Source organism: Ambystoma mexicanum, chromosome 4p (assembly GCF_040938575.1).
Source record: "Ambystoma mexicanum isolate Mex_15411 chromosome 4p, UKY_AmexF1_1, whole genome shotgun sequence".
Classification (NCBI taxonomy): Eukaryota; Metazoa; Chordata; class Amphibia; order Caudata; family Ambystomatidae; genus Ambystoma; species Ambystoma mexicanum.
Genome location: NC_090927.1, coordinates 1,264,475,665 through 1,264,488,816, shown reverse-complemented (window position 1 = coordinate 1,264,488,816; position 13,152 = coordinate 1,264,475,665). Strand labels below are relative to the sequence as shown.

Sequence of the window (13,152 nt, the reverse complement as noted above, 5' to 3'; positions counted from 1 at the left end):
TCAACTAATGTGTTGGGATGTCAACATCAGAGGAAATGGTGTTCAACTTAAAGTTCTGAGCCTCTTCTGGCTCACAGCTTGCTTTCTGCTCCCCTTTCCTCAAGCACAAGAAAGTTCCATGAAAAACGTCTTAGGATCACCTTTCTTAAGTTCAAGATGTTATGGTTCAAAATCACTCCTTGGGGTTCCCTTCCCCAAGTTGCAAGTAACACAGTTCAAAACAAAAGGGGTCTTGAGACTCCAGTCTCAAGACAACAGATATGGTCCTTTTCAGTCTCTCAGGGTTCCCTTCCCCAAGACCTCATTCATCTGCAGTGGTTTTATTAGGCTGTGGCTCTGTGTCCTTATATATCACCATGCAGGACTCTCGGGGCTAGGTGCAGTTGTCCACCCATTACATGTCGCGCAACCAGAGCCCCGGGACTCCTCAGCACACACACAGGTTCCTTGGCATGTGCTCCTGTGCATCAATCCACCTTTACTTAGTTCCTTTTATAGGCCTCTTGTCTTTGTGGGTATTTTTTCTGGATTCTCCTGTTTAGCCTTGCAGCCCTGCCACCATGTGTCACAAACCTCCTTGCCAGTCTTTGGTCTTGCCGTACTGTATTTATTTACAAAGTTGACCGTTTGGCTTTCTTCAGCCCAAAATGTACTTGACTAAGATTTGAACTAAGTTGTTGTGCAACACATATGCAAAAAATCTTCACAACATGCCTTTCATGGGGAGAATCTAATTATATTTCTCTTAAGAGGTTTCCCCAACATTTCTTTAGTTCGTTTAGTTCATTTAGCAAAGGCTCAAACCATTTCTGTGGCTTGCGTAATGTTTCTTTTCCCTTTTCAGGTTGATAACACTTTCTGTGTAAAGCCTTAATTGAATTACAAAGGGAAAGTTTGTTCGCAGATATTATTTCTCTTCTTAAGCCGTCTATTAGCTTTAACAATGGCTTGTCCGTTTGTATCAACTCGCGTTTGGAGTTTACCGGCACAGGCAATATGTTTGCTAATACTGTTGCTTTAAGGTATTGCGCTTGCGCGCAGAGCTGCTCAGTAATTCCTGGGTCTCTGAAACTCAGTGGCTCTTGAGCTCTAAGATGCACAGGTGGCATTGCTGAAGGATTCCTCTGCTTCCACTGCTACCGCAGTGGTTAGGGGTCTTCAGTCTGCCCCTAAAACGCTCCAACGTGGCTGTCACATCCGGATTCAACAAGCACCAGTCTTCAGGATTGCGGGATCAGCCCACCTCGGCACTGCTATCCCGCCGCGCAGACTCAGCATACAAGGTTAGGAGTTTTAAAGCCAGTCTCAAGACACTTTGTTTCGGCGCGCTCCGCTCCCCACAGTTCGCCACTGCTCTTGTTGGTCCTCTCGTTCTGCTACACCTTACACAGGTTTCCCTGTTTTCCCTTTACTGGCTGAGTTGATCTCCTTTTATACACCTGCAGCCCCTTGACAGGCAGCATGTGTGGATCACTAATCAGCCTTGCCGGACCACAATTAAAGGGACATGCTTGACCTTCATTGCTCTTAGCAGGCATCTTCCTCATCTTCATTACTCTTGGTCGCCTCCTTTTCGTCCCAACTGTCAATTGTGGAGAAATGAGGGGAGCTGGCTCACAAAAGCCCATAAAGGTTGGGTTGGTTGCCACTAGGGAAAGGGGGATACTATGTCTCGCCCAAGGGCACCCCACTCGTAGTTCCCAAGGACCCACCACCCAGGTGATCCTACCTCGATTCTTCACCCTCAGCGTCAGGATCCAATAGCGATGGCCTTTCCATGGCCACCTGCACAGAGGATCCAAGGGGTCCAGGAGTGAGCATACCCTCAGGTTTCTCACAGTTCCCAAGTTGAGGTAAGGAGGTCGGGTGTCAAAACACCATCACCAGTACTGCAGCCTCTAATAGGACCAAATAACATTTTGCATCAGGTACACACTGCTCAGTCCCAACACCAGACCCAGAGGTACCAGAATGCTGGGAGAAATGTGAGGCTATCCATATGTTCTTCATCAACAAGATGGATAACATCAAGCTTCACATTGAGGCCTCCAAATCCTCTGATGCCCTCCCTCTATCCTGCCACAGGCCGTTGGACCCTGAACCGACTTCTCGTTCTGCTTGCCTGCGGACATCTCATTTATGCTTGTAACCTTAAACCAACCTTGTACACAGACGTCAACCTCCTGGGCACCATCCTTTCAAAAACCTAACAGCCTACATTAACTGCTCTTCTTAGAGTAGTCATGCCTCTCCGAGCAAGGGAATTTTCCCAGAAGTCCTAAAAATACGGATATGCGCCCATGACTAAAAAAACACCCCTGATCTAGAAGACTTAGCAAACTGTCAACTGTCAGCTGATCCCAAGACTCCCATTTATCATCACAGAGAAGGTAGTTGCTAATCAACTACTTTTTTTAATTAGATAAACAATATATATATCCATAAAAGCATAGCATTCGCTTCATTAAATTCACAATATAAAAAATAAAAAAAAACATTGAAAATAGATGGCGAAAATCAAATCGAATTCATAACTCCAGATAAACCTAAATTCATATTTCTCTTATAAAGGTGCCAATCTGCATCTAAAAATCTCAAAGAAGCAATAGTCACATCTAAATCAAGTGGCATTGATTCCAAAATGGCCAACGGAGAGTGAAGTTGCACTTGACACGCTCGGTGCCAGCCCTTTCTAAGGAGAAAACACTGTCAGCTAATTTCAGCAGCAACAGAGGAATTACGACTCCACACAGAGCAGACAGAGGAGCTAGACTGCAACTACGTGCAGAAAAAGAACATTGCTGTTATATTGCATAGCCGTACCCACCGAAGAGCGAGCAGGAGACTGCTTACTACAGCGAGGGACAGCATTACCGAGGCGGGAGTGTCACAAGTGGAGGAGCCATTAAAAGCAGCCGTCGGTTGACAACAGTGTACAGAAGTGGCAACAGTGCATGGACTTGAGGGGATACTCCACACCCCCCATACTCCGGTGAAGAGACCTGCCACGGGAGCCGAGAAACAGATGAAGCAAACGCCCTGTGTGGTGCACTAATAAGGTGAGCCGAAACGGGGAGAGTAGGAGGAGGAATCAGTGACCCCACGAATGGGAAAGCAAGCAAGGAGACACTGCGAGGAAGGCCCTGAGGGACAGCTACAAGCCCGCAAGCACAGACACTGAGATAAAATAAAGGACCCTGAACACAAAGGAGGCCACATAAATCTTCCTAAACACAGAGGGACAAAAGAATGCCCGCTGAGAAGCACACCAACCCAATCAAAATAGATCTGGCAACAATATTAGCGCCCGCCCCCCCAGGACAATAACAAAAAGAGCAGATTCAAAAAGTGGTCAGGACAGGAGGAACATCAAGTGCACGGGTGATGGAAGAACAATAGACCCCTGCAGGTTTTACAAGGTATTTAATCGCTGGACAATAACACAGTGCCTAGGGACTATTTCACCACGGGGGACCCACAGTGAAGAACACCCACCCAAACCATATCTCAAGCAGCCAATAGCCTCTTCAACATCTACATCTCTGGAGACCAAGTGCAGCCCATCGACCAGACCCTTGGCGGGCCACAAGGACAGTAAAATTGACTCCTGGGCCACAACACATATCCTAAATCAACACACAACCCTGAAACACACTCAGATGCCAAAATCTAAGGGGAAGCAGACACCAGCTTTACAAGGTGCAAACAAGGGCACAAAAAGGGTGAGCTGGAAAGGTGCTGGCAACGGAACCCAATAGAATCCTCATCAAACGAAACAGGGGACCAAAACAAAGAGCCTGAAGATTCACTGAACGGCAGAGACATGGCACTCAGTAAAAAGGACCTTCAAGAAAGCCTTAGGGGCATGGAAGAAATAATGTCAACATCGTTCCAGGAGCAAATGGCAAACCTAAAAGATGAACTAAAAAGCTCCCTGAAAGCGGTCATGGTGGAAATTAATACTTTGGGTAATACGATGGACATAACAGAACAGGGACTATCGGAGCGAGCCAATGATGTCTTACGGAATTCGGAATTGCTGGTTCAAATTGCAACTGCACACAATCTGAAGATCCAGTCAGAGGATTTCAAAAACCGCTCCAGAAGGTTAAATATCAGGACCAAAGGCATGCCAGAAACAAACGAGGATGCAGACCTAAAGCTCCTAGTCCAACAATGCTTTGCCTACCTTATGATAAAGAATATACATATTGATCACATCACATAAATAGGTGGGACCTAGAAGGTTAGGTGCGGGCGACAGACCCAGAGATGTTCTGGCAACATTGACCTCCTACGAAATGAAAGAGAAAATCCTTCTAACGGCCAGAGGTCAGACAACTATTAAAATAAATGGATTGGAAGTCTCTCTGTTCCAGGATTTAGCTGCATCCACATTATTGAAAAGAAGAGCGATGAGCCCCCTGACGAAAGTACTCATAGAGAAAAAGATCCCATACAAATGGACATTTTCTTTTGGCCTACTCTTCTCATGAGATGGGAAGCAACAGAGGGTTACTACATGCACCGAAGGAATCTCAATACTGGAAATGGAGGTGGAAGAGGCAGACCCGAGAGATAACCGGCGAGGGGCACCTCGGCAGAGGACAAGGCCATGGGACTGGTCCACTGCAACAGGGAAAAGAGTAGACAAATTGAAGGGCCCACGACTGAAACGGAGAGGCGAAGACGAAAAATAAAGCAGATGCAAGCAAGTTCTCAGGGAGGGGGGAAAGAGAACACAAAACAATATGGTGATAGCCCAAAAGGGAAAACAATGAAGTGAAGTGGAACAGTGGAAATACATGGAGTGAGAAAGGAGTGATCAAGATGAAACCAGCTCTAAAAAAACAGGCAAGGCGGAGGACCTGTGAAGGCACCACTTGGAATCCACAGGAGGTTACTCGATGACCACAAAATCATACAGGGAAAACATGGGGCGGTTCCCAATAGAATTTGGGTTGTATCGTAAGATAATGAGACTAGACCGGATAAGGGAAGAGTGGACAGGGAAGGGGAGGAGGGAGGCCGGGAAAGGTTGGGGGGAACGGGAAAACACAGTGTCTGAGTCCACGCAGTAGGCTGTTTGGAGGACCACAAAGTGATAACAAGCATACTCAGAAGTTGGAAACAAGGTTACCAAAGATACTCCTTGAAGTGTGAGTGGGAAAGAACAAGGGGAACGCCATGAAGATACAAAGGACTCACATGAGGCAACAGCAGGACAGAACCCAAAAGAGATTGAAACATGGGTGGGGAAATACTGAAAATACTGTCACATAACGTGCAGGGCCTAAACACCACAGGAAGCGAAAGAAAGTAGAGGCACAAATTAACAAACGGGAGGCAGACATGATCCAAGAGACACACATTAAAAGAGGGGATAGATCTAGAATACTTATACACCAGTTTATGCAAATCTACCAGGCTAATGCCAAAAACAAAACCGCTGGGGTCCTGACAGGCCTTATAAATAAGCTTGGAGCTAAAGTAATGCACACCCTGGCATATCCCACTGGAAGATATCTATTTATTCAGATCCGATTGGACGACAGGGTACTCACCATAGGCACAGTATATATCCCTAACACGTGACAAGAGACCTTACTGCATCAGGCCCTAGGAAAATTAGAAGGCTTCGCAGTATGGGAGGCTCTACTGACAAGGAGACTTCAATATGGCCTGGGGCCGCGACAAAGACGGGAGTAGCCAAAGACCCACTAGGGGGCTCAGCCCATCTAACACCCTAAAGAACAAGTTTACAGACTTAGCATTAAGAGAATTGTTGAGAGCAAAAAAAGGGGACAAGACAGGGTATACATGCTTACCGCACATTCTCCAGGATCGATTACGCCTGGGGAACACCAAGGATATTAGGGGCAATGTCCAAAATAAAGGTGTATCAGATCTCCCTATCAGATCATGCCCCCATATGGCTTCCGCTACAAGGCATGAGGCCTCAAAGCTCGGTTTGGTCATGGAAGATGTCTAGGGCAGTACTCCATGATACAATAACACGAGAAACATTGAGGGAAAAAAATTAAAACCTACTTTGAACTTAACAACACACAAGGGGCCCTGTTAGATGTAGTGTGGGATGCCTTTAAGGCAGTGATCAGGGGAGAAAAGATCTCTCAATGAACACAAATCTAAAGAGAAGAAAAGATCTAGAGAAGGAATTGAGGGAGGCCCAAACAAGACAAACTATAGTAAAGTGAAGGCTAGTATGAGACAATTAGATCTACTGAGAAAATGCAGGGCAGAGAAAGTGATAGTCAATCTAAAACAGAGATACATCAGAGCTAATAAGGCGGACAAAATGTTAGCCAGACTCTTGAAACAACAAAGCAGTAGAAACAATATAGATAGCATTAGACTGTCCGACAGCACAATCTCTACTGAGTTCAGAGACATAATAGACTCCTTCTCAACCTTCTACATGCAATTATATTCCTCAGAAATACCAGACCAACAAACCATACAAGATTATTTAGATAGGCTCCAGATGCCGAAGGTGACACAAGAAGATAGGGACCTACTCGAAAACGGCATAACAGAGGAGGAAGTAGGGAACATTATCAAACATCTCCCCAGTAATAAGGCAGCAGGCCCAGATGGATACTCTGCATTTTTCTATAAAACTCTGAGCAGGTACCTCACACCATTCCTTACAAAATTATATAATACATTTCGGCAAACAGGGAGTATAACACGCTCCATGCTGGAGGAAAAGTTTGTATTCTTTGGGAAGCCAAATAAAGACTTAATCAACTGCGGATCTTACCGGCCTATAGCGTTGCTGAACATAGATGCCAGAATATATACGGGGATCTTGGTGGAAAGAATGAAGACTATAATGCTAATGGTGATTGGCCAAGACCAGTCAGGCTTTATCTCAGGAAGATAGACATGCGATAACACTACAAAGGTCATCCAGCTTATAGAGAAGGTGGAAATTAAACAACTCCCGGCAGTACTCATTTCCCTTGATGCCGAAAAGGCATTCAACAGGGTAGAATGGCCCTACCTATTCCAAGTAATGAAGCACACGGAATTGGGACCAAACTATATCCAGATGGTGGAAGCAAATTATAAAGGCCCATCGATGAGGCTATCCATCAACACGCAAGTCTGTGAGACAATACGGATTGGGAGGGGCACGAGGCAGGGATGCCCCTTATGCCCCATCTATACGCTATACACCTAGAACCCCTGCTTGCCACAATTAGAAAAGACAAAAACATAAAAGGTATTCCCTTTGGCAGTGAGACACACAAAACGGCAGCACATGCCAATTATATGCATGCAATTTGAAACATCAATCCTGCCTTAGTAACAGTCTTAAGGGAACAAGAGAAGATGTCAAGGCTGAAAATAAACATGACCAAGTCAGAATTGCTGGAGCTAGGATTATCAAAAGAACAATCAGCAGACATGCAAAGGTACTCCCCCTTCAGAATAGCTAAGGGAAGTATATCGTACCTAGGAGTAGAATTGACCAGTAAGGTATCCAAACTATAAGGCTAATTTCCCGGAGATGCTAAAGAAATCACAGGCTGATTTCACAAGATGGACCCCCTCAACATCTCCTGGTTGGGGCGCATAACACAGCTAAAATGGTGACCCTCCCAAGACTATTGTACACATTTCAGACCCTCCTGATACCAGTCCCGCAGTCATTCTTCAAGGCACTGGACACCACGATATCTAAATTCATCTGCCGGAACAAACTCCCCAGGGTGGCTCTAGATCTACTTATGACTCAAAGGAATAAAGAAGGGCTGGGCCTGCCAAATATAAACAGATACTACGAAGCAGCCCCAGTGATATGAGAATGGCTCAAGGAAAACAGGGAAAAGGTTTGGGCATGGATGAACAGGGCAGTAGCGGACTGCCCACTGGCCAGCCTATTATGGTTAGCAGGGAAGGACAGGCCCGCAAGATGAAGTTTAGTCCTTAGAACGTCATGCAATATTTGGGACATGCCCACAAAATCTGAGAATACTAGATCTGAGGTGAACCCAAGCACAAAAGGCACCGATTTTAAAAAAATCGAGTAGAGCAAAACAATTTTGAAAACGGGATGGCTAAGACACTACGAGATTCAACAGAGGAATGGGGATGAGCGGGGGGGCGAGAGGAGGGGTTGGGCGGGTTGTATCGGGAAGTAAATGCTGTATAAATACCAATAAAAACTACTTGAAAAAAATAAATAAAGTAGCACTTCTTTAAAATAAACAAGAGCATCCATTACACTGTTATACTATTTAAAACAATATATGGCTAGAGAAATATTTTCCTGTAGTCTTTTCTTATCACAGGAGTAACAAAATAAGAAATGAGAGTGTGGAGTCGAAGATGACCCCGAGGTTCTTAGCCTCACAGGTGGGAGCAGGAAGAGGGCCCAGAGTGGGCGGCCAGAGAGTGACAGGAAAAGAAGGTGCTGGTGAGCCGATGAGAAGGATTTCTGTCTTACTGGCATTGAGGCAGAGATCATTGGCCTGAATGCAGGACATCCAATACAATTATTCACTTAGATTTGTTAAGCAGGACTTCCAGCTATAACCAAGCTGCTGCAGATTAAGTAATTCACACACATCCCAGAAACCCTTCCTTTATAAATGATTCCAAACTCTTTCCTTCCTCGCAGGCTGTGTTAGCCTATAATTGGCAACATGATTCTTGCTAGTGATTTTCTGTAATAGACAAAATCTCAGATGTGTTCTATAAATAATGCACATAAGAAAACTACAACTTTGTTCAATGTCTGAAATAATATAATTTCATTTAGGACACCATTTAGGACACCAATAAACGTAATTGCTACAGTAACGTTATTTGCATCTTTATTCCACAATACGACCGCTTACATGCCAACCCTCAAACACAAGTAAAGACTAAACACAAGCATCATACCCAGAGCTTTAAAATGTAGGTCAGCAGTTGTTTTACTGTGCTACACCTATGGATGTGCTTTGTTTGGAAAGAGACATTTTAGCCAGAATATGCCTTTAAAATGTACAATTCTTCTGCATCGGAAATTGTTTAAGAATAGGTCATGGAATTGTAGTGATTCTACCACTAACCCTCACGTAGCTCCTTTAAGGGACCACAACCATTCTTATGATGGAGGCAGGAAGAGTTCTGAGCATACAATGGGACAGAAGGCGTGCATACAAGACACTAATACTAGAGAGAGAGAAAGAAAGATGTCAGAGAAGGGGCCAGAAGATGACTGAGGAAGAGAACACATATGATGAGAAGGAGAAGACAGGAAGAAGGTGTGAACAAGTAATGTTTGGCCTTTTTCTAAGCCAATTCTTTATATGCTTATTTCCACACAAAAGTGCTTGGTGAGAACTCCCACCTCTATATAGAGTGTATTTAAACCTTAAAAACAACTGAATGAATATTTGAAGGTCACATACTATGAAATATACAATGTGTCACAAATGTTCAAAATTAATAATTTATTTAGCAGTTTTCACCATTACAAAAAAGTAAACATTATCCAAGAACGGTGAACAATGGTAATGATTTAAACACTACTTGTTTCCAGTATAAAATTAAACAGGCTTGTGTCAGTGTTATAAATTGTTGGCAGGGTCTGAGCAAACACTGACCATAATTGGACCGGTATCCAGCTGGGCCAATTCTAGTTGCAGTTTTAAGTGGGTGCTGCCGGACTGCCCAAATGTGACCTAGGTTTGTGTACGTTGCTGTGAGCCCAAGAGGACCCCACCATGTGAGGGCAGTACACTAGGCTCCCTGCAACCAGCAGTGTCATTTCTGCCTGTTACAGTGATGTTCCCAAGGGAGAAACAGAGCGAAAAAACATTGTATGGACAAACACTTCATGTGATCATGTTCTGCTCAATTGTATTGATCATGCATCAAAATAGCTATCTGAAAAGCAGATGCTCTTGTTGGTCCGCCAGGGACCATCTGAAAATCTGTCAGCACTCACACAGGCCCATTGCAACATGATGTTTGGGTGACCCCATGCTTATAGTTATGGTACACAGTGGCCAAACAGTGCACGAAGGATGTAGGGTGGGCACTGTTGCACCCACCTGAAAGAAACAACATGCTCAATGTTGATTCTAGATTGCAACAAAGCAATTTCTTATCAATGTACAAAGGGCTAGAGTTGTATGGGGCATACAAATCCCCTCCTTAAAGGTCTTTGAAGTCACACAAAAGTCACTATGCTGGTGGGGTATTAGTAGGTCCAGCAAGAGAGAACCACTGCTGATAAATAATGCAAGCAGGTCTTGACAAACGGAATGGCAGGTACCACAACCACCACGCGGACAGTGATAATGCAGGGAACGGGGCAGGATAAAAACTAAACATTTTTAGACCAGTATTCACCAATTATTCTTAATACGGTGGTACTATATATTTTTAACATTCATTTTTTTCCAATACCAGATTTTCCTCATGGTTTTTGGTCCAGCTTAATTTCCTGAAGTCTCATCAGCTATTCCACCTCATTTTGGGGCGACTCCCATTTGTTCCACTGTTCTGCTTTGTTCCAGTCTCCAATGTTGATTATTTGTATGGGAAAATGACACAAAGAGTATGCCATCCAAGCCTTTCTATTTCTTTACATTTGGGCTAGTTGAGACATACTATTGATCAATGCTGACGGCGCTCCATTATGTGCCTACGATTTAACTTACTTCCTACAAAGCTGGTGATTGGTGCGTGGGAGCATACCCCCAGGGATGAGAGAAAGTGTAGGCTTTGTTGGAAATCCCTACAGACTCTCCCAAAGTCCATCAATATTAAATAGCTATCAGCATCATTAAATCTCGTGTGTTCATTGTTTCATGAATATTGCTGGTGATCAGTTCTGGGCCACCATTATGTTATCATGAACGCTGTATTTTTCGTATGGAAAAGTGTTTTACAGCTGTTTTAATCTTTTACAAATATTGTAGATTATACAAATAATTGTATGATTGAGTTTTGCGGTCTTACCTTTTTTTACATAGTGTAAAGGTTTTAAAGTTTAACCAAATACACTTAATTCTGTTTTTTTCTTCATAAATAACATAAAATAATGTGATGTCTTACCGTAATGATCTCAAATCCCACAATTTGATTCCATCACCAATGGCGGTGGTCACAAAAAGATTATATGCATCAGGGTTTTGAACACTGAAGGCCGAACCCTACAATGAGAAAATAATAAATAACTGTTTCAGTTATGTTTTTCTGTTGGATATAATCTACTCATGACAGATTCTTAAGCACATCAAAAAGTTTCAGTTGCATACTGGATCTAAAATGTTCTACAAAATAGAAGGCAAGGGTAAAAGAAACTCTAGGCTGATTCAGTCATATTCAGAAAGGCACCACTAGACCTGGGATGGCATCCCATGCATATTTATCTGAAGCAGCCATGATCTCAGAGCTCCTAAAATATATCCTGCTCTGCAGAAGTCTGAGAAAGGTAGGACTGCCAAGATTTTACTCACAGGATGCAGGTAAACACAGTGGCCCTCATTCCGAGTTTGGAGGTAAGGGAAAAACAATGCCGGTAAAGGATTACCGGCATCGTTTACCGCTACGGGCTATTCTGACCACCCGACCCCTATTAACGGCATTGTAAAGTACGATGCCGTAAATAGCGGTCTGGGCGCGCACACACGCAACACACCATGCCGGCATTAGCGGCATGCCGTAAACCGTAGAAGATCACAAGTGAGGCGGACATGCAAATAACGGCCTCGTGAAGGCGGAAAAAATGCAAACCGGCATCGCGTAAATACCGGCATCGCTGACCAGGTGTAAAGAGCCCTGAGCAGTGTTTCCAACTGCCACAGGTGCTCACAATCAGCACAGGTGGAGGCAATGGAGTCAGTCCCAGTACAAAAGGAGCACACCCACACACCACACCCCCTCCCTCACCAAGATGATACTAATAGTAGTAGTATTACTGGAGCTGGAGGCCCTGCTTGCAATGCCTCAACATGAACAACAACAACAGCGCCACCACAGAGGAGACGCAGGAGGAGAAGGAGGGTGAGACAGGGCCAGCATGCCCCACCAGTGCAGCCACTGTTACCACCCCGGCAGCCCACAATCCCTCGCATCAGAGCCAGTCCATTCAATCTAACCCCTGAGCAGATCCACACCCTGTACCGGCTTGACCGGGACACCATCACCACCATAGTGGACCTGATACACGACGACATAGGGAGCCTCATAGAAATACACACCGCCATACCCCCTCTACTGAAGGTAGTGTCTGTGCTCCACTTCCTCGCCACAGTCACCTACCAGCACACAGTGGGGCACATGCATGGCATATCACAACCCTTATTTTCCCGGATTCTGAACCAAGTGCTGGATGCCCTCCTCAAGCACACAAGGGACTACATATCCCCACCACAGACTCCCCAGGAGATATATGATACAAAAGTTGCCTTCCATGCACTGGCAGGCATGCCAAATTGTGTAGGTGCCCTCGACTGCACCCACGTGGAGTTGGTGGTCCCGCATGCCATGGAGGTGGTGTATCGCAACCGCAAGCAATACCACTCCATCAATGTGCAGATGGTATGCGACGCCAGCAAGATCAATCCACATTGCTGTGTCCGATATCCCGGATCAACTCATGACTCTATGGTCCTGTGGATCTCCACGCTACCACCCTTCATGAAGCGACATGCTGGACGACGTGCCTGGCTGATTGGTGAGTTGCCTGACTGGGCCATGGCAGTGCATCGGGGTTGTGAGGTGGCTGGATGCATACTCCACCTGGGTGGGAAGTGGGGGGATGCATACTCCACCTGGGTGGGAATGTTGATGTCAGTGCACGATGTGCACATTACCGAACACTGTGCCCCAAAGCATCTGAAACAGTACATGACACCCAAATTCCATAGTGATGAAGTAAGGCCGACACCTATCACTACATGACTAACAGGTAACCAGCTCACATCCCACAACACATGCACCACTCATCAGTGGCCCACACCCACCATAAGGCCATCCTGCACCATGCAGTGCATATGCACTATGTTGCTGTCTCCAGCATATCACCACACAGGACAATCATCCCTGGGAGTGCATTGAACTGAGCCAACCAGGGATTCCACAGTGTGTCACTGGTTCAGCATACCCATAGGAGTGCTGCAT

The 13,152-nt window shown here is 45.0% G+C and overlaps 1 protein-coding gene across 3 annotated transcripts in view; it reads right to left on the bottom strand.

Annotated features, from left to right (window-relative positions):
- WDR27 (WD repeat domain 27) overlaps positions 1 to 13,152 on the bottom strand; it is a 2,413,256-nt gene that overhangs the window by 194,989 nt on the left and 2,205,115 nt on the right. For all 3 annotated transcript variants that reach the window (XM_069606956.1, XM_069606954.1, XM_069606955.1), the window contains exon 22: positions 11,083 to 11,180. In XM_069606956.1, coding sequence (XP_069463057.1) covers positions 11,083 to 11,180 — 98 coding nt within the window. The remainder of the gene's footprint in view (positions 1 to 11,082; positions 11,181 to 13,152) is intronic.